The sequence below is a fragment of the Polypterus senegalus genome, chromosome 2 (assembly GCF_016835505.1).
Source record: "Polypterus senegalus isolate Bchr_013 chromosome 2, ASM1683550v1, whole genome shotgun sequence".
NCBI lineage: Eukaryota > Metazoa > Chordata > Cladistia > Polypteriformes > Polypteridae > Polypterus > Polypterus senegalus.
The window spans coordinates 129,205,115-129,228,734 of record NC_053155.1 but is presented as its reverse complement, the minus strand read 5'-3'; the positions used below and the strand labels follow the sequence as shown (position 1 = coordinate 129,228,734).

At 35.3% G+C, this 23,620-nt stretch overlaps 1 protein-coding gene across 2 annotated transcripts in view; it reads right to left on the bottom strand.

The window, feature by feature from the left end:
• Positions 1–23,620, bottom strand: part of uvrag (UV radiation resistance associated gene) — a 331,183-nt gene that overhangs the window by 272,326 nt on the left and 35,237 nt on the right. For both annotated transcript variants that reach the window (XM_039744584.1, XM_039744585.1), the window contains exons 4-6: positions 19,364–19,525; positions 16,781–16,855; positions 12,568–12,653 (exon numbers count right to left, since the gene is read on the bottom strand). In XM_039744584.1, the coding sequence (XP_039600518.1) occupies positions 12,568–12,653; positions 16,781–16,855; positions 19,364–19,525 (323 nt within the window). The remainder of the gene's footprint in view (positions 1–12,567; positions 12,654–16,780; positions 16,856–19,363; positions 19,526–23,620) is intronic.

The following is a 23,620-nucleotide window of genomic DNA, read 5'->3' as shown; positions in this document are numbered from 1 at the left end:
CGGGAACATGCTGTATCAGTGCATGCTCCTAACCTCTCATTAATTAGGGGCCATGCACCGATGGTATTGGTAAACACTGCTTGTAAAAAGTGTACTCTGTTATTTTTTTCCAATCTTTTAATCATAGTGTCATTAGTTGACTTAATGCATTTTGGAAGATGAGTTTCCACATACAATACATTGGATACTTATGTTCAAATTGAGATGCAGTGGTCCATTTTAGAAATTTTTATGTGATATATGGCAAAATTTCATAATGTGTAAGCAACCGTGAGGAAAACTTCCACAAGTACCACCAAATCTCTACCAAATCTATATGCAAGCTACCTCAGAACGCTGTGAATTTCACAGGCACAGTTGAGTCTATAGAGAGAAAACAGCCACAAAACTTGGCTACAAACATAAAGGGCAAAATTACAAAGACAAGAGAAATAAACCAAAACATGTTTAAGTGCCTAACAAAACAGAAAGTAACAATGTCATTTTAAAATATGCAATATAAAAATTTTACATTTAAGGCATCTGTCTCAGTACACCTTGTATTGGAACAGCATTCCATCCATTATTAGCTACGGTTTTATGCTCATTACTGTATTTATATCCTTACACTTTGTATTTGATGAAGCAGGTTAAAAAACATGAGAGACTGATTAAGTTAATTGAAATATAATGCACCATCTCCGTGCAGTTTACCAGAAAGTAAACATGTAAACTTGTAAGGTTACAACTCTTTAGAAACTTTGATTCTTAAGTAACAAACATGTGCAAATCAAACACCTCTCATATGCTTTTAATGTTAGCTGTTTGACTTGATCTGCCCTCTAATTTACTTAACAATAAGAATTTTAGGATGCTTATCAGGTTGTTTCTTTCATTATTTCCATGCTTTAATATCCAGCTAACACAAAATCATAATAACAAATGATATGTTATTTTAATACAGGATACCTTTCTTGTTGCAATCACACAAAAATAGGTGTACTCACAACAAAAGAAAATAAATTCATACAACCAACCATAACTGGACTGGAATTAATATTTAGTCATACTTTAAATTGTCAGTTTAGCAGGTACACTTCGTAGCCTTTTGTGGCTCCTTTGGGCTCCAGAACAACATGAATTCATCTGGGCATGGATTATAAAAGATAAAAGATTGTTCAGGAATGTTGCACCATGTGGATATTACTTCATTGTGCAGATGTTGGAAACCGGACAGCTGCACGGTCTCACTGTGAAGAGCCCTTTTTGCCACATCCCAAAAATGCTCAACAGTGTTGAGAACCGCGGACTGTGGAAACCAAAGACGGAATGAAATCTCACTGTCAAGACTGCTGAACCATTCAGTGATGAAACATGCCTATTGTAACATGGTTCGTTATCATGCTAGTTAGGGTTCATCGAAGTGTGGATAAACTGAAGCTATGAGAGGAATAACTTATGATGTTTAGATACCCCTTGCCATTCAGACATTCCCCAATGGTTGTTGGGGCTCTCATGGGTTCTATTCCCTATACTGCTACACTGCCTCTGGCCTGTATTGTTGACAGAAACCAGGATGGTTTGTCAGACTCATGCTGCTTGTGTCAAGTTGTGAACCTTTCATCAATATAATGCAAAAGGAACATGGATTTATCTGATGATGCAATTTTTTTCTACTTAGCAATGGTCCTGCTTTCACAACTATCCGCCCACTGAAGATGCAAATTATTGGTTTTTGTTGAAAGCACTGGTGACTTACTTGGTTAGCTATCATAAACCCCTTGAGATAACGTCTGATGAATTATGCATCCTTGAATGACATTCTGCATACCCATGTTGACTTTAGATGTGATTTTCATGGTTATGGCCCATCTATTTGATTGCATGATTCTCAACCTTAAATTTTGACCCCTCTGATCCCCAAGCTGTTTCCAACCACAGCATTTCCTTCCATTGGCAGATTTTTAATTTTCACAACATTCTCAGTAATCCCTGAACATGGTTATTAAAATTAAAACGTTAAAAGACTATGACTATGATGACATCTAGTTCCAACTATCTTGGAAGGTCATTCGTTTTGCCTATTCCAAAGCACAAGTGAACACTAACGGATTCTAGAAACATTGGTCTGCCTGATTTACATCACACACCCATATTATATTACATATCATGTGTTGGATTATAGAACTCTGTGGGGGGTGTACTTAATAAAATGGCAACTTAGTGCATACTTTATTGGGCAGAAATGAGAGAAAGCTTTGGCTAAGTATTTCACCTTAGCCTCATTTCTCAGAAATGGCCCTGTTTTTTCCACATCACTTTACTTGCCTCTAAAACTAGCACAAGTTTTACCCAGTTAACTGCAAAAACTGGAATATAAAAGGACTGGCAATTATAAGATGACTCACACACATACGTACATATCATAAGCTTCAGGATATGTCACTTCACATATCCTCTGACAATATATGTGCCCCATATTTTTGTTGTCGGGATGAACCGGCATCGGGGCGCCGCCTGGCGGTAACCACGGGCCCCTACAGGGTAGGGCTTCCATGCCCTCGACCCGTGGCTCCCAATAAAACCAGGACGGACGCCCCCTCGCGGTCTGGAGGAGGCACAAGCCCTCCTCACGTCCTCCTGGGCGTCCCGGCCAGGGGCCACAATACATATACATATATATACATATACATATATATACATATACATATACATATACATATACATATACATACATATATACATACATATACACATACATATACACATATACACATATATACATATATATATATATATATATATATATATATATACATATATATATATATATACATACATATACATATATATATATACATACATATACATATATATACATACATATATATATATATACATATACATATATATACATATATATACATATATATATATGTAGAGAGAGAGAGAGACATGGGTGGCACAGTGGCGCAGTGGGTAGGAGACCTGCATGGAGTTTGCATGTTGTCTGTGTGGGTTTCCTCTGGGTACTCCAGTTTCCTCCCACAGTCCAAAGACATCCAGGTTACATGCATTGGAGATCCAAAATTGTCCCTAGTGTATGTGTGCCTTGTGTTGGCTCCAGCAGACCCCCGCGACCCTGTAGTTAGGATATAGCAGGTTGGATAATAGATAGATTATATATATAAAGAAAGAGAGAGAGAGAAAGAGAAAGAGAAAGAGAAGAGAGAGAGAGATCGGACCGCCAAGGTCCCCGCCTTCGGCCACCACCCAACTCACACTGCATATGACCTCCTTGGCCCCTTCCATAGTAGGTGAGCCCATGAGAAGGGAGCCCCACCCCCACCCCGCGTCCGGGCAAGGGAAAACGCCATCCAAATTTTTTCTTCGTCATAAGAGCTCCATTGAACTCATCCCTCACCTAGGACCAGTTTTCCTTGGGTGACCCTATTAGTGGCATAAAGCCCGGACAACAGAGCTCCTAGGATCATTGGGACACGCAAACCCCTCCACCAAGATAAGGTGGCGGTTCGAGGAGGGAGAGATAGTTTAGACCAAGTAATGCCATCAGAGACTGACAAATTGGATAAAGATCAAGGGAATTGAAGGGACCCTCCAGTTTTAGTGAACCACACCCCAGTCCAGAATCCAGTGTTTTGTTATGAGCTTTTTACTTGCTTTAATCACACAGTCGCAGCTGAATAGCAGTTTCCCTGCTAGGCTAGGCAAGTATTCAGGACAAGTACTAAACTACTGTTCTTTTTTACTCTTAGTAACTGGAGCAACTAGTTTAGAATGTGTATAGTCAGTCTCAACATGTGTAATAATATGTTGGTTACTTTCAAATAACTGTAGTATCCTGCACCACTATATATTGCTTACTTTTCTGCCTGATAGCCTATGACCTAAGTTAATGGGATAGCTTCACAGACACCGGAGTAGGAGAGAAGCACACTGGCAAAAAGTAAGAGTGATAACTCCAAACCAGAAAAGGGCCAGAGCAAGAGTATACTAACAGAGTTAACTTAGGACTTATTATGATGATTATTTTGAAGTAGGCAAAAGGAATATGAACTACACAGATAACTTCTGTCAATTGAGTCAGATAAATACAGTATATTGTTGTTAACAAAAATGTGCCTTGTTTAGTATATATTAAAAAAAAAAAAAAAAAGTATTATAACCCTTTCTGTGGACTGGCACTACTTTACCGATAGGTTGCATTGGGAGTTTACAATTTAGAACAGTACAGATAAAATGCTTCCTACCTAGAAGATAGGTTGCATTGGGAGTTTACAATTTAGAACAGTACAGATAAAATGCTTCCTACCTAGAAGAAAAAACAATATTACTTTTTCTAATATACCACTTGCTAGTAGATAGTGTCAACTGCTTACACTCCAGTAAAATGTGAAATCAAGTGACTATCACAGAATATAACTCTTTCTTCCACAAGATGGCACTGTGGCTTGTATACAAACTTGGCAAGTAACAAAAAAAAAAGAATAAATATGATGATGAAACCTAATTACAGGTAAAATAAAGATCTATTCTCTAGTTTCTCATTTTCTGAGTGTTATGATACAATTAAGGCATGTGTCAAATAAGGAAAATGTTGACACAAATGCAAACATTGTCCAAGAAATGCAAGAGTACATACTGAAAAAACAGTGTTCAAGCCAGCATATTGAAGCACACAATCCTACAGCTTTCAAATTGAATGTTGGCTGACATTTTTCCAAAAATTATTCCACACATTCAAAATAAAATAGAAGGATAGCATAGTTGCCCTGTAATTACTACTGCTCCCCCACAGATGGAGAAAACTTTGTTCAAATCTCGGGTTTTTAAAAGATATAACATTTATTAGTAAAAACAATCTTTGTGAAGCCTGAAACCATTTCCTTCTCAAATTCCAGTTATTTATATTTCATAGCCTCATTCAAAATAATACAGTGTTGTGAAAAAGAATTTTGTCCTCCTCCTAATATCTTTTTTGGCAAATATTACACAATGAATAGGCTCAGACCTTTAGATAATGTTTTTTCTTCAGTAGTAAATTAAAACATTAGCTAAATGTTAGTAATTTCCTACTTTTGGAGTATTGTCGGCCAGCATGAGAAAATTTTTTCTTTAATAGCTAAAAGCTATACAATATTATTCTGATATTCTTCAATTAATGGATGCTAAAGCTGTTCATTCACAATGGCAGTTCTTCTAAGCATTTTTGCTGCTTGTCACACGGTAATCTTGTGCCAACAGCTATAATCAAACTGTAGTTAAAATACCTGGCCTGGTATAACCGACTAATTTTTATTACTCAAATCTGGTGAAAAATATGGAAAGTTACATAATGACAGAATTATGAGCTTGAAAAGCAGTAGGGTGAGGATAACATTTGCTACCTAATGCAGTATATTCTCTTGAGTACATATCTTTTTAATTTAAATGCAATTGAAACTTAAAAAAACATTCAGCTCATTTGTCAAAGATAATTATTCTCAATCTTTCTGGACAATTTTTTTTCCAAACAACTCTTTATCTTCTTTGTATGAGGGGCACACACATACACAGACAGAAAAAACTACTGATTTAATTGCATCAATATTCATTACCCAAAGCAGAATTAAAAGCATTTGAATTTTCAAAAGTGTAAAATATGAGGTGTAGTTAAACCATACTGGACTGGCAACATTTAAATAAGCATTCCAAAAGGATGAAATATGTCTACATCTAGTAAAGAGCAAAGGAAATGAGGAATTAGTGTCAAAGTACCGGTAATGTGCATAATTCTATTATGTAGCTTTAGAAAGCTGAACAGAGATCATTAACATGTGTTTCAGTCACAACAGAATATTTAAATTTGACACCACAATCCTATGTGTTTAAACTACTAGATGGGTTGAGAGGTCACATTTTACTAAAGTTAGATATATACAAATAGCTTTTTTTTTTAATCCCTTGAATATAAAAATGATGTTAGCACAGCAGATAATTACATATTCCTGAGGATTTTTCAAATAGTGATACAAGCATGAAAGTTGGCAAGGATTTTCTTTAGGGTCTACTTTCTTCAAAAAGTGTGCTGGCCATTCAAAAATTCAACATGGTGTCCATTTTTCAAAATGACTGTAATTTCTAATGCTATACTATCATATTGCAGCTAGTAATTAGCATAAGAAAATGTTTTGTGGCTCTAGACATAATTTTTTGAGACACTGACACAAAAAGAGGTGCTATTTATTACCACAAATGATATCTAGGCTGCTATATCAAATATGGCACCCATGACTGCTGCCATAGAATAAATATATATATTAATATCTCCATAACTAACAGAATCTACACCTAGGTTACTGGGTCACGGATTCCAATAAAAATGTTCGTTTTCTTGTAAATATAAACTTTATGGGGTAATATATATAATAAAGTGAATGCCATTGCACAACCATGGCACACTGATGATATCACTGCTATGGAACTCTGAATGGGGTTCAGTATCAGCTGATCTAACTTTACCAGGTTCAGGTGGTAGTGGAGTTTAGTTTAGGGTCCCAAATGCTATCTAACAGGCCATATCAATTAGTTTGTAGCATATTAGTTAGTACATGTAGTTAGACAGCCACACCTGAACTGACAGGATGTGCCACCATGGGACAGCCAAGCCAAGACTAACAGGACTAGGCCTATATATGGTTTTCATATAGTTACAAAACCAGCCATGACTGATGGTGGAGCTATTGGCATTACAGATCCATCAGCACAGAGGTGTTTAATGGTGGCTGGTCCTAGAGTCAGCCATCTAGTGTCACAATGTGAGAAGCAAAGCCAAGGAAGCAAGTGAGCATGCCAGCCAAAGTCAAAAAACTGAGTAAAGTTATGGAAGAACCTCAGAATCCTTACCAGAAAAAGACTGTTTTCCATTGACACCAAATATACTGCTCATCTCGTCATACTAGGTCACACTTTGAGAAGGGCCAATCCAATTTTATAGAGTTCATGAAGGGTTTGGAGACAGAAGCATCCACCTTCTATGAACCAATTAAAAAGATCAGGGTAGACTTCTTCCAACAGGAAACAACTCATGTGAAACCTTCCCAAACAAAAAGCACTGAAGGACGTGTGCCAACATTTTTTCTAAGCTGTTCATCTCATGCCAGAGCAGAGAATATGACCTTCAAGAATTCTTTCGCCATGAGAACCAACAGTTTCCAGCTGCAATTAGTGATGGTGGTAAACTCCATAGTTGCCTAAAATCTCAGCTGGTTTCAATTACTGAGAAAAATGTCACAGCTCCAGATGATGAGCCAGTGGCTGATGTCATCATCACTGATGGTACAGCTTTGATCCATACTGTTTCAACACAAAGCTCAAAAATCTTTGAAGAGTATGTTGCAATAGATTTCTGCCCAAAGTACATATGTTTGCCACTAAGTATAAGAGGACAAACGTTGTCTTTGATGTACACCATCCATCAAGCCTCAAAAAAGAAGCAAGATCAAGAAGAGCTCAAAGAGGTTGATGCAAGGTGACAAATAAGGGTAAACTTCCTTCAAACTGGCAAAATTTCTTGAGACACAATGAAAATAAAACAGTGCTGTTCAACTTTTTGGCAGACAAGACTGTGCAAATGTCAGCACAGAACACAGTCATTGTGACAAGAAACGACAAAACCATTAGCACATGCATGACCAGCTTGAATGGTGCAGACAAATGTACTCGGGAGGAAGCTGACACCAAGATCTTTGTGCATGTCTGAGACACCACAGAAAAGGGTAGCAAATCCATCATGATCAAAGCCAAATGATACTAATGTTCTTGTATTCACATTGAATGTTTTACCAGCTCTTCAGGAGATCTGTCTGAATCAGCTGTGGGTAGCACTTGGCCAAGGATCGAGCCTTCAATGGATTTCTGTGCATGACCTCTATCACTTTCTTGGACCAGTAAAGAGCAAGGGGATATTCTTCTTTCATATTTTTACTGGTGGTGACTTCTGCGGCAACGGAAAATACTGCCTGGCAAAACAGAGATATATGCCCTGAGGCGTGTGATGTATTCATCAATATGAGTTAGATCCCCCAGAGCACAGCAACAGCGACCATGAAAGATCTAATACAGAAACAAGTGTAAATGAAGCATGGTTGGGTTTGTTTGCCTGAAAGCACAAATCATATGATGCTATCCATCCAACAGTACACAGTAGTTCTATTTCAGCATGCAAAACATGCTGCCCACCAAGCAGGCTGTATTTGGGGTCAGTCAACACTATGCCAACCAAAAACACTGAGACCACCTGACTAGTAATGAACAGCAGATCTTTTCGAGAGCTCTTTCATCTACTGGATAAAGTTATGAACAACTGACCAAATGTGGATGCAAGTCCATATGCTGTGGACGGTACAAATGCAACAGACTTGGTCTTGGACTTAATAGCATAGTTCTTTGTAGCTGCAACTGTGAAGTACAGCCCTTTGCCAACTATAATGATAAATGACCAGTTGTGTAGGTTAAAGCAATGATCAGCTTTGAATACTTCTAGATTGTCTTCTATAGCGTTATACTTTTAAAATGTGCAGATGAGTGATATATTGGTAATTATTCATTATTTATCTTGCTTATACAAAATATACCCAGACCCATACCCAAGTGCTAGATTCATTTTTATTTTTTTTTATTTTTGCATCTAAGGCATGAGTCAAATTGCTTCCTTCTGTCAAACTGTCCTATGGATATATATCTATAGATATCTTTAAGGTATTTTAAGTATATTACTTACATTGTTTTGCTTTAGATAAAGTGTGAGGCTCTCTAAATGCATCATAGTTGTAAATGTAGCATTCTGATGATATACAGTATATTATACACATTTCCATCCTAAAATCATTAAATAAAACCAGCTGGAGCAAAACAATGACAAAAAAAAAAAATTATATACAGTAATCCCTCGCTATATCGCGCTTTGACTTTTCGCGGTTTCGCTCTATCGATTTTATATGAAAGCATAACTAAATATATAACGCGGATTTTTCGCTGCTTCTGCGGACAATGTGTCTTTTTACTTCCTGTACATGCTTCCTCAGTTGGTTTGCCCAGTTGATTTCATACAAGGGACGCTACTGGCGGAGCACGCAGTTAAGTTCCTGCTTGCTGAATGCAGTGTTAACCAGGAAGTCTCGTCTCGCTCATTCAGCATCAACGTGTTTCGCTGTGTAAAGAGTTGTGCTCTTTTGTGTTTATCTTTGTGCATAGTCAAGCCCTTCATTATGGCTCCAAAACGATCTGCTACTGCTTCAGGGGCCGTGCCCAAGCGCAAACGGAAGATGTTAACGATTGCCGAAAAGTTAAACGTTTTGGATTTGTTGAAGGCTACGATTCTTTTTATTTAAAAATTAGGAAAGGAATATAAGATCTATGGCCGCAGTGTCCTTTTTAACCAGGGTGCAAAACGATTGTAAGTGGATGTAATAAGGCAGTAGTCTGGATGGAATCTGCTTTAGGGATTTGGATTGAAGACTGCCAGAAGAAGAACAACGGCAGTGCTACACAATCGCCTGAAGAGGCTCCTTTGGAAGAGCTGTAACGCTCTCCTTTGTTGTGCAGTAAAGTTAAACTCATTGTTATCGGACAAGTAATCTTGTCATTGTTGGTGAGTAACCATAATTAATTTTCTACTTACAGTACTTAGTACATGTACGTACGTTTAGTGTCACTGTACACACACATTTACTGTATACTATTTTTGTTGCATTGTACGTATTTATTGCTGGTGGCATGTCTATCATAATGGCTGTAACATATGTGATATCAGAGACGCTCAATATCTTTAAAATAATATTTAGGTTTTACTGTATATAAACAGTGTGTTTTATATACATAATTTCAATGAATCTTACCTAATATCTAAGAGAATACAAAGGGATTATGCTGTATAACTCTGCGGGGAATATTTATAAACAGTGTGGGAGAGTTTATAAGGGCTTAAAATATATAAAAATAACCATACAAACATATGGTTTCTACTTCGCGGATATTCACCTATCGCGAGGGGGTATGGAACGCAACCCCCGCGGTCGAGAAGGGATTACTGTATATGTGTGTATATGTGTGTATATATATATATATATATATATATATATATATATATATATATATATATATATATATATATATATATAATCCTGCCACCAACCCCCAAGTTTAATCCTGCAAGTTGGAGGACCTGTTTGCAGGACTGGAAGCAGGTTAACATCATGCCCAGGATGAAGCAGTTGCAGGTTAAGGGCCCTGCTTAAGAGCCCAACGGAATAGAGTCATTTCTAGCATTTATGAGATTCGAACAAGATGCTTTTATATGGTTATGTTCTGTACATTTTTAACCGCTTAATGTGTTTATTAATTAACTGGTTACAATCTGTGTAGAATTTAGTATGGTCTTCTAATGAAGGAAGTCTACCTAGATTAATGGTCATCCATATCATTAATATCTTTTTTTTTTTTAAATACTTGCAGCATTGATTACCATACTGTTAGTGATGTAACAGCTGCAACTCTCTAACTACTGATACTAGAAATTTAATGAAACTGCAGCAATTTTAACAACCAAAAATGCATACTGTTTTCAACAGATTTAACTACAACAACTGAACCATAGTGCAAACATTCATTATTTCCATTACCAAATGATACAGAATAGCTGTATTTATGATTGTGAAGGCATAAAGAGAGAGACTTTGAATTCTCTTAATCAGTCACTGTTGTAGCCAGTCAGCTGAATCACTGCTTCTTATCTCAAAACAATAATTAGACATCACAGAATTGTTCAGATGTGCCATTTGCACAAAACCATTACAGCAAAAGATAAGGACAGCGAATTCTGCAAACATGCTGTTAGCCCTGACTGTTAATATAAAATTCTGCATTTCTCTCTGACATTGAAACAAACCCCTAGTATGATTGATGACCCACAACATTTTAGAGAAAAATAAATCGATCTTGAAAAAATGCTTATGAAAAGTGATGGACCTTATGCCAATTAATAGCACGAAAACAGCTTTAACTTGCAATGCAAAAATATTCTAATATCCAATAAATCAGAAAAGCTAAAGTCATTATATTTAAGATACAGCCACAACCTTTGATAATACAGACCACAGCATTTCTCCACACAGTCTAAAGAATATAGTCAGATTGTCAGGAACTGTTCTTAACTGTTCACTTTGTATCTGTCAAACCATTTCCAGTATGTGCAGAAATCTGATGAGAGTCCTCCCTCACTAACATGTTTAAGTCAGTCTTAGGATCAATCCCTTTTTATTTTCTATATTGTCGTTAGTGGATGCTTTTTGGGAATAATATTAATTTTCAATCGAACATGGATGACCCTCAGCTGTATCTGGCAATAATTACTACATCATAATCACACCACTAATTAATTGCTTTAGTAAAGTGAAATAGTATGTGACTGAAAATCACTTGTCACTGAACTGTTGGGAAGAAAGTTATTAAAGGGATGACAATTCAAACAGTAAGATATACAACAACCGTTAATTTGAACGTCTTGAACTTCTCTTAGGTTGAATCAACATGAAAATTGTCTGTTATGTTTAATACAGAAGTACCCTTCAATAGCCAGATTTCCACCAGTCTATTAATCATGTATTTTCTTAATATGCAGGATATAGAAGACCTAGTTAATTTGTATGAAGCAAAGTGTACTATTATCTGCAAATTGGATTCTGTTGGGGCTTGTTGTGTTATACTTTACATCATTTTGTGTATATAATACTGTATACATGTGTTGCATGTTACATATTATAGTTTATATTGTATGACTATTACACACTCTCTCTCTAGTTAAGGTTTTTGGCAGGTAGTCTTGAAAAGGTAGTGAGATGGACATTGACAAAAATCAGCTGTGGAGGATTTTTTGTAATCTAAAGTAATGTTTCGACATAAAGATGCAAGTAGTGGTCAGGAAAGCAGATGAGGACAGTGAAAGTTTTGAATGAAATTATTTACTAGGCATCCATTTGGAAACCAGTACCAGAAATGCAGGATTGCCATAAGAACCCTTGTAAAGCAATAAAATTTCGGCAAGAAAAATGTCAGGGTAACCCTAAGACAACTGTCATTTCAGAATGGAAATATGTATGTCTGCATATACAGATAAAGTACAATAAAGCACATCAATAATATATTTCTATACTAGACACAAAGACACTCAAAAACAAAGGCATTCCTCCCCTAATTACAGCAAACTGCTTTATAGTGTTAATTACACTTAAACACACAATATTTAAAAAACTTTGCCAACATTTTTCCATCAAAAAAGTAGTACTCTTGAAATTACAATGGACTAAAATTATGATAAATAAGACAATGGCGCCATCTGGCAGTTACATGTGGAATACCACATTTAAGATTTAAGCTGTAACAGATCCAGCACTGTGACAAGCTTCAAACAATCTTGAACTGTATAAGTACAATGATAAACAGACAATGACACAGTAGGTTAAGTAAATCACAAGTATATCACTAGAATTACAACATATTGTTGTTGTACCTATATGTATTTCTACTTACCGTAATAAAGAAAACACACTGTAGGAGTTCCTCACAGAGCTCTGGTCCACTTGAAGTAAACTGTTCCTCTTCTTTTCTGTATGATCCTTGGGTTGAAGAAAGAAAGGTATATTTAGAGAACAAATATAAAAGCAACTTTCATTATGTCATAAAAAAATTATTATTACTGGTTGTGTACTGAAATATTTACTATTTTTTTCTTACATCAAGTCAGGTGGGAGAAAAAAAAATTGCTGTGCTAGTCTTCATGACATCAGACTGCCTTATATCAAGACCACATGACAGATCCTACTGTACCTAAAGTCACTGTTTACTTATACTGGCAACTTCAGTAGGTAAAGAAACCTTTCCACAAGTTTAAATATTAAATTCTGGTAGATAAACTAATAATATTGTATAAAAATCTACCTATCCATGCATTTTTAAATGACTGCATTACTTAGTGAATAATATGTATATCATTATTACATTTTTTTTAATCCTACAGAAATCCGTAGATGAGATATTTTGCAGGCATAACTCTTACTGAACCACATTTGCTACTTTCATAAGTACATTTTTCATTCCAACAAAGTGCCAGAACACTGCGAAAAACATTAGTAAAAACACATAATAACTTCTGCCTCTTACTTAATGTAGGACAAAAGATTCTGTTGGCAGGGCTACACTCTTCACTGGTGGCACAATCTACTAGTTGAAAGAGGCAGAGAGAGAGATGCCTCTTGGCGTTGTCACAAATAATAACATTAAGTTAAAAAAAAAAAAGACTGGAAGTCTCCCTTTAATGCCAACTGAAAATATCCTAAATTGCATAATATCATCTGCACACCAGACACACAATTTGCCTAAGCTGGGCTCTGTAATCAGATTGAGGCCATGGCACTCTACACATGTCTCCCACATGACATGTTCTCACAATTTCTAATCACCTACACTATACAGAATATACTGGCAATAAACTACATCAGAAAAGCACAGAAGCAAGCATGGCCTCACAATATACTGCTGACTGTTGTACCAAAAGTCACTATTGACCAAAGGCTACCAAAAACTACCTTTACCAAGCCATTGGGGGTTAGCATTTTTTTCAGCTACATACTGTGTTTTCTCATTTTAGCCCACTTTTGATACAGAGAAAGTTCAATTAAGTCTAGGAAACAGTAAAACTGAAACCCACAAAAGAAACCACATTTAGGGCAAATGAACAAGCAAATTTTGGAATGGGTGTGGGGACTGTTTCATTTATTAATTTTAATATTAACTGCTGTTCTGGAACATATTTCACATGAGAGAAAAAGTTTTACTATTATGGAGAATCTTGATATGCAAATACATCGGATTCAGCGGGTTAGAAAATGGATGGATGGATGTGTATGAGCTGTTGTGAGTACAAGACTGATTTCCTGTCTATTATGCAGCATGAGTATCTCTAGCACTTTTTTCACAAATGTTTTGTTATTTCTTGCTGAAGCCAAGCATTGGTCTCCAATAGAGCCCAATGTTTCAGTAATTTTATGATTTCTGTTCTTCATGAAAACATGACTTTAAATTTTTCTTAGACATTGCTACAAACAATGCAGAAGTAAGTAAGAGATAAAAAATACGTAACATATTTTTGGTTTAAGATTCATGCATTTCCACACTTTAGAAAATCTGTTTCTCTAAAATAGACTTATTGCATCATTAAAGAACATTTTAAATTTGGAGGATACTGAAAAGTTAGTTTTGTATTTAATTTATAAACGCTTTATTGTCTGTCTCCTACAAGTTCATTTACTATTGCCAAGACATCTTTTTTAAAATTCCAAAAATAAATAAAACTAGCACAAGAAGCATAGCTTTAAGCTAAAAGGTACAAAATATCTGGAAGGTACAGGTACTATGTAGTGAGAAACCGAGAGAATCATATACAGTGTACTGTATTTAGAGGATAGATGAAAGGCACTTTTACAAGTAAGTATTATTTGGTAAAACTACACATTCTGTAGAAGTTTTACTTAGATTATAAAGTGAACTTCACTGACACTCTTTTGAAAAGTACGTGAGATGCTACAAGAGGCCTGAAGTATGAGAATAATTTGGTATTAGTTAAATGATATTGGATTGACATGAATCCACCAAGTTTTATCTATAAAATTCAGTATTACACACTTTACTCTGAAATGGCCAGTGTTAGATTGAAGGTAAGTTTTGCTACATTATTTCTCAAGTCCTTAAGCTCCTTATATTATTGAACATATTATTAAAATTGATGAAGCACTATTTTTAGAAGTGTTAAGTATTTGGTATACTGTATTTCATTTGTTCTTGTCATTGGATGAAGGTCTATTGTACAGCCTTTTCACATTAAGTACTTGAGATAAGACAGTCTTTGCTTAATAATAACGAATTGCTTCAAAATCAAAGCAGTGGTATTATTGTTTTGGTTTGTCATGGAATTTACTTCAGAGTCATGGACACTGATTTGACTGGGTTGCCCTTTTGTGTTGTTTGCAAGATCTTACATTTCCATGGTTCTTCCAACAGCGTATTCTGTCATTCTGCTGTGTGGGCCTATAAGTTTTTATATCTCTTAATGGAATGAGATCTAGTCTAGAGTTGGAATGAGAATTTATAGGTTGGACAGACAGATTTAAAGATTTATTTATATACTACCTACAATCACTTTGGTGCTCATAGTTTAGAATATAGTTTTCTAATGTTACATCTGGTGATATTCTTACAATAAGCACCTGAACCATAATGCACAATGTGCCAAGATATCACTACTTTATCCAGTTTTCTTGACATCCTAGAATGGAGTTTTATGTTGAAAAATTATACCGAAATGTTTTGAAATGAGTAGGTAAATGATCAGAAAACTTCTTGGTGAATCTTCAGTCGGATAATTTCATTACTTTAATAACACAACTGAAAAAAGACCAGAGTTTCGCCTCCTTGGCGTTATCCCAAGATCAGAATTCAATGTAAATACAGTTAATCCCAAATCAGAAACCAGTTATGGGATTTTGGTAAGATATGCAGCTTTAAGCCTGAATAACACTTGGGACAATATTCTGCTGTCAGGGAGCTTTCCTGTCCCATTGCAAAACATCAGTTCTGATGATGACTTCATCAAATTCTTCTGAATCAGAGAGCATGCTCTGTATGAATTTCGAAGGTATTTTTTATGCTTTTAAGCTATTTTGAAAATTCTTCACTCACAATTCTTCTACTAAGTGTGAAATAAAGTCTGATTGTGACAATATACAGTTAGTATAGTTCTATAGTACAAAGTACAGTAAAATTCTTACTTGCATGTGCTAATCAACAATATACTGCATATAATAATAATAAAATACAAAATTTAATTTTAACTGAACAATACACTTTCAATTGTATTTAAGGTAATGAAAAAGATATAAAGATGCAATCTAATTTACTTTAAAACAAAACCTTGCCCTAAAACTCTACTTCCTGGAATGTCATTGTCCAAAAATTTTGCACAGTGTAGCTTCTTTATTTTAACAGAAATATTTTTGTGAACTGTGATAAGAAACTTTCTTTATACATTTGTTTTTGTTAGGTCTACCTTTTTAAAAGAGAAATGTTTAAAAGGCAGGTATGAATGATCTTTATAAAATGATTTTGGCAAAGAAATAGATATCTGAAGCTGGCCAGTTCTAAATGAAACTGTCAAGCATGCACAGGGATCCATTGCAATTTATTTTTAAAAGCAGTACTCCAGACTAATAAGTAAAATTATATAGGGTGGTCCAGATCTAATTATGCAATTTTCATTACGCTATAAGTTATTAAGTTTATTACATAGAAAATCACCCGAAAAATCCCGGACCATTGAGAAGTGTGCGAACGGACGACATGAAGAATAATGTTCGCACCGAACTGGAATCGTCCCCATATAAATCAAAGACATCCAGACGATCTGGATCTGCATAATTAGATCTGGACCACCCTGTATAAGGTCTGTAAATATCCATGGTGTTTTTATCCAAATCACATAATTCAGCAGTTGCTTCTTTTCCATGTTTTAGACCAGAAACCTCACCAATAAGTTTACATGGGAAGGAAGTGTTCTGACTGCAAATGTCAATGTAATGTATGAGCATTGCCATCTCTAATATTCTGTCACCACCATGCCACAACAGCCAAATTAAAATATAGCATTATACCAATTTTGGAAATGATGACAATGACTACTAAATATTCTTACCTTTTGATCAAATGGTGCTCCATAATAGCCATCATTTAATCCGAAAATAACATCATTGGGATTTCTAGATCGGATCTGTAACAAATATATTGGAAAAACTATATCATAAAAGAAATTAAAAAAATAGCATTCTAAAAGTTTTTTGTTTTTTTTTAAATTATGTCAATTTCAGAACTACAACATGGTAACATTTTGTACTTTGCTGTAGGGGTGTCAAAAAAAAAACCAAACAATACTTTTGGTACCAGTCAACACCAAATTTACAAAAATATAATGATAGTAGTTTTTTTTTTTTGTTTGTTTTTTTTAACTGTAGTGGTACTATCAGTACTATCGAAGACAGACAGTACTGCATGTAAACAAATTACTCCAGAAGGCAGAGTAAAAATGTGAAGAAAAACCACATATAAAAATGGCTCACAGTGGAGATGATACAGTGCTGCATCAATACATGATTTAAAACAAAAACAACAGGAGTCATATCTGGAAATGCTTTGTCTTCAAGGCAGCAGAATTTCACTGTTTGGCAGCAGGATTTGTGCTTATCACTACTGAAAAAAATGGCAAAATATACAAACAGGCTTACCATTATTACCACTTTCATCCTCTTAGAAGAGTTAGTCAAGTGCTTAATGAGCGTAATGATGTGACTGATAAGAAGTGAGTTTTAATTGTTCAACTTGTAGCGTCACAAAGTTGTAATAGGACACAAAATGATGGTGTGAAGAATTGCCTTTAAATACAGCGTACTACACAGTCCCTAGAAAGGAACGAAGGTTCCACATTCATTCTCTGATTGTGTCAAACACTTCCACAAATGTGTATTTAAGTATCCTTTCCTTTTCTAATCAATTTATGAGCACAGGGGGAACATCACATGCACAATGCATATAGGACTATGCACTCTGGCAGTGCTAAAAACAGTTTCAGCAAGTAAAAAAACAGGCAAGTATCAGACAAAGTGGTATGGCTTTCTTACACTGGCAATGAAATGAGCTGCTCCATTTGTTAATACCAAAATAAAATGTATTTAGTACACAAAGCACTGCAATAATGCCAGTTAGCAGTACAGACCAAATGGCATACTTCATTGCTAAATACAGATATGCCAAACTAATGTTCATTAGTATCATCTCTTAAATGAGACAAATGTAGTAAAAGCACACATCATATATTTGAATGGTATGTTTGTGAGTGTAATGCAGTCTACAAGTTACACTGCAGGTCCAGTTCCTATTCTAATTCTAGACTAGTATACAGGCTAAGCAATAAAAAAGATCTATCAGTTACATATGGCAAGAAACTTTGAAAAAACTCAACAGAGGATGTTGTACATGAGTTCTGAAACAATGAATTAATGTAAAGTTGACAAGATTAATTTCACACAGGAAACTAACAAAATGATTTTCCGACAAAGCAGATTTTAAAAGCATGTTGTTGCAAAAACACCTTTAAGGAATGTTAATCAGTGACGTATATGATGTACAGACTGTATTTTAACTCCCTAATTGCTGATTTTTTTTTATTTTTAGTCAGTTTATATCCAACTGTTATCACTTCTCAGAGAACTGGTCGACAGGTCAGGATTATCTCAGCCAACCTTCACTTCAACATACCTACTGTGGTGGAAGCCATTAACTGACCAACTAGAAGCTACATTCACTTTCTGTTTGGTGTGGGTGCACAAACAGAAAACACGTTTTCGCCAATGTAAAAAAAATGGCAACATAAAAAGACAATTTCTAGCAGTATCTGTTTTTCCTAATGTCAGTCAGTCATTGTCCAACCCACTATATCCTAACACAGAGTCATAGGGGTCTGCTGGAGCCAATCCCAGCCAACACAGGGCACAAGGCAGGAACAAATCCCGGGCAGGGTGCCAATCCCACCACAAGGCACACACACACACACACACACACACCAAGCAAATACAAGGGACAATTTAGGATCACCAATGCACCTAAATTGGAAAAATTTACTGCATTCATATGCAATTGGGTCAAATAGAAAGAAGGAAGTTGCTTTGTTAATTATATGCAGCGACATTCCATTAGGACATAGCGCAAGTGCACCCAAAACTGCACGCAGCATCTATCCCACATCACAGTGCTTCACAGGGAATAGTTCCCCACCATTTCCATTGTTGATTAAGTGATGGAGCTTCATGGCATTCACTGTTTCAAAGGGGAACCCAACTACAGTCATCAAGTGTGTGTACTAACATCATGGCACTTCACAAAGAACAACACCCCCCTCCCAGCTCAGAATGAATAAATCTATTTGGAATCTGCACAGATGTTGTTCACATCCACTCAGCAGTAAAATTATAATTAGAGGAAACATAGGTGGTGTAATGTCGGCACTCAAAAAAAGTTTTGGATTTTGGAATTTTGGATTAGAGATACTGAATCTGTATAAAAATCTACAATACATTCACTTCAAAAACAATGTAAATAATATACAAATAATGTGTTTGTCATGACAGATTTAAAAATTGCAAATGTTACTCTTAGATAATTTGACAAAATACATTTTCACTTAACTTAGTTATTCAAGACATAAGCTAAAATGTAATGAGATTACCTGCTGGCCTGTGTATCTCAGACCATCCAAATTCACCTTCCATTCTATGAGCAACTGAAACTGTTCCCTTTGCCCACCCCAGATTCTCACAACAAAACAGGACACTGATGTATCTAAGAGGTCCGGTAAGACGCCAAAGTCAAGACTTCTCCATGTTGGGTTCTGAAAAAGAAAACAAATGGTTAATTGTGAATACTTTTTTTCTTTTTCTAAAGTAAATTTCATGTTCTATAGGCTAACCTTAAAATAAATAAACTTATATAAAAAAGAATAAATATTTTAATGTCAATAGGAAACTGATGTGAACAATTCCCCTGAATGCACTTTACCAATAAACACACTTCATCTGTGCCCTTGCTGTTTACCAGTATAAAAGTAACACTGCTCTATTATATTTTCTTTTTGACTTTGCAACGCTGAATTTACTGACATTAAGAACTTTCTGTGCCACAGTCAGCAACTGAGATTTTACATGACTACCAAAGGAGATGAATAGCACAGTGGCACAATGATTAGCTCTGCCTGGCCTGGTAACGTTTTATATGGAATTGAAACATTCTGCCAGAGCCTGGGTAGGTTCGTTTTCACTAAGTATTCCTCTAGCCCATGTGAACCTGAATTTTAAACGCAGGTAAAGATGTTGGCTGAATGGGAGAAGTTGTGATTCATGTATAAACCATACAATAAACATATTCTGGAGAAAAAAAAACTGTGTGGTTTTGTAGGTGACATGATAATAAAATGTATACCTGCAGAAAGTAATCATTCCGATTTATAAGTGCTTGTTCAGCCCAATGTTTGGTAAAAACTCACACTACACAGAATACTACTTAGCTGTATTGCATGACGAAATAAAAATGCAACTCCACCACACTCGTGCCAATACAATTCATAAACACCAATGTATCGGATACTATATACAGTATTTCACTTCTGACCAGTTAACCAAAACCAAACAAATGGCACTCAAACAGAAAGCACATATCAAGGAATCTCTATATCCTAACAGACATGGGTCTTTTTTTTTTAAAAAATAATCATTGGAAAACACTCTTTGTTTTTAAATATCACAATTCTATACTTCATTAAGTAAATCACAGTAGAGTATACAGCTGTTTAAGTAATAGTATAATTGGAAAAATATTCCTCCTTCATGAAAACACAATTTAATGTCTCAGGGCACTACATATAAGCACTACTAATGTAAATGTGCTTTTTAAAAAACGCTTTTAAAGAACATATTTTTGTAAAAAAAAAAAAAAAACAATAAAGCACATATTTTTCTAAAAAACAGACAGAACCTTCATTAGAGAAAAACAATCACATGTTCTTTGCAATAGCAGTGAAAAAAGACTAACAAATTAGCATAGATGCAAGAGGAGATAACTGAGATTAACAGCATCTTATTCATATAATATGTATAACTTGAGACTTACGATGGACATAATACTTTGCCTTTAGCAAGTAAGATAAAACTTATAAAGGATTTTTTATACTTATTAATATTTACTTTCACTGCACTATGTTTTCCCTATAGCCAGTGTACAGTACATGTCATAAACCTATAAATCGGATTTGGTATGTGGGACAACAGCATCATATTTTAAACCTTTCAGATATTTAAAAGAATTTAGTGTTATAAAATCAGGGCTGCCTCCAAGGGTCATCTCTAAATATAGTCCTTACACCCTAAAGAAATATTCTTCCCCCTTTTCAGGGTTAAAACCACAGGTTGACCACTCCATAGAAGCAGCACTAACATTGTGTCCACGCCTTGTTAGGATCCAGTGGTTTAGACATTCTGCATTATTGTCAAGCAGGAGTACTGTTTCCTCCTGATTAGTATAAACCAAGTTCTCTTTTCCATTATAGGTGTCACAGGCTAACACTAGTTTATGCAATTGATTAGGGATGAGGAAATAATCACTTCACTATATGTTGTAATGTGTAATATTTATTAGGATGCAACAATGACTGCACTGATCAAAAAGTAACAATTATTCAATTCATATCAATATAGTCTTTTTCCAAACATCACTGATCTTTCCTTACAATGACTTGGCCTTCCAGAGCTAAACAAAAAGCTAAAATTGCAAAACACACAGAGGGTGACAATATTTAATTTTTAACTATTACTAAAAGATGCAGATAGAAGATAGGAGATCATCACCCTGAAAGATTCCCTACTGAATTGTCTTAAAAAATTTGCCTACAAAAGAAAAATACAGTATGGCTTACTGCTCTTCACAATCTTGATTTGAACAGCTCATGGCTCCTATCATAAAGGTCTTTATTTGTGACATGTTCCTTTGCTTAGTAATGTTCCTTCTCATTCTCTTGGCTGTTTTGAGACCCTGTCTGGCTATAAAATGAATTGGCCAAAGTCTGCTCTCCATTCCATTCCATTTCCTATGCTGTAAGTTTGTTTATCCAACATACGTTCGTTTAGTTAACTCATTGTAATATTTAGTATTAAATACCTCTCCTATTTGGAGGACACTACAGTGTCTAACTGCCAGTGTATCTTTAAAAAAGTCAAGGAATACCTTTTTTCATGTTCCATTATTCCACTGTCATTCCACAGAATGAATACCATCCCACATTTTAATTTTGTTAGCACCATGCCCCCTCTCTCACACTTTTCTCCCAAATATTTCTCAAATAAGTTGTTGTTTCTGCTATTTTAACTTTAAACAACATTATACTTTAATTTTGCATATGCTGATTTCCACTAATATATAGCCAAAAAGCCAGACCTGCCAAGGAAAAATTGCATCAGCAGTGTAATCGGTATAGTAATGCAGAAAACTCACAGGATGTAAAGTAGGTTAAGAAAAATAAGTTGTGTTTTTTTTTTCATCCATACTATAAGCCTTTTCCTGTTGGAGTTTAAATTTTGCAGCATTAGAACTGATGAGCAACCAACATAAGGATGGAAGTGTAAATGATGTTAATTTAAACTGGAATATTTATTTAAAATATAGTTAATATAGTCTTAGTACACTGATTAGCACTGCCACTTTTCACATCCACCGTACTCAGTTCAAATATAGCACCTCATTGTCTGCATGGAGTTAGCATGTTCTCCCTGTGTCTTGTTGTTTTTGTCCAGGTGCTTCAGTTTTCTGTCCCACATTCTCAAAGCCTTGAAGGATTAGATAAATGGTTCCAATGTGGTTGCAATAGTGTACCCTGTGATGGACTGGTACCCTGTCAAGACCCATTTCCTGCATTGTGCAAGTGAATATATTTGCTTTGAGACTACCATGAATTGTTGCCAACACCAAAGGAAACTTCTAAAAAGATCAAAAAGAATGTAAAGATGAATTGTAGGAATACAGGGAAAGGCCTCCTACCAAGTCTTATTTTTATGCTGAAATGTCCTCCATTTTAGAGTTAAAGAAGTGGCAGCATTAACCACATGAATTTATACAATCTTGTAAGTTATCCATGAGCATTGTTTATCTTTTCCTGTGTAACTGGTTCAGGTTTAAAAGCAGTCAGTCTAACTCCTGATAGATTTTTTTAGTGCATTTCCTACAGCTTCAGTTAAATTACTTGGTTTATTTTAACGTCATTTTTTTTTCTATACAGTTGTCTAACATCCAGTGACAGCGCTCCAGCTTCCGATTAGCTGGCCTTTCAGCACTGATCAGCAATGGTCTTTCTTGTACTAGCGAGTTTGACCAGCTGGATTGTAGTGTAGAGGGAGGACAGTTTCGGCCAAAGCTTTTAGGTAAGCATAATAAAATATGGTATCTAAAGTAAAGATTTTGTTATCAAGCAGAATTTTGCACTCAATGAGATTAGTAAATTGCATATAATATCCTATACTAACAGCCAGCTGAACATAAAGGAGCAAAAAAATAATTAAAATTGGAGCTGCAGTGTTTTTTTCTGGTATGATGTAAGAAAGGTCTTCCATACTCTTGCTTTATCTCACTCACCGCAGCAGACAATGGTAAAACAACTATATCACTAATACATTTTCAATTTTATATCTTTATTTAAATACAAAATTGTATTGCATGAATTTCACTTTAAAGATGTTTTTTAAGTTATGCAGAATCTTGATGCAGAGTCTTTGGGAGGAACCCTATAAATAACACATTCTGGGTTTTAATAGCCACTGCAGCATTATTTTCAGTTATCATTGTTCAGTTATTATTAGAGGCTTCCATATGTATAGGGTGGTGCAGATCTAATTATGCAATTATCATTACGCTATAACTTATTAAGTTTATTACATAGAAAATC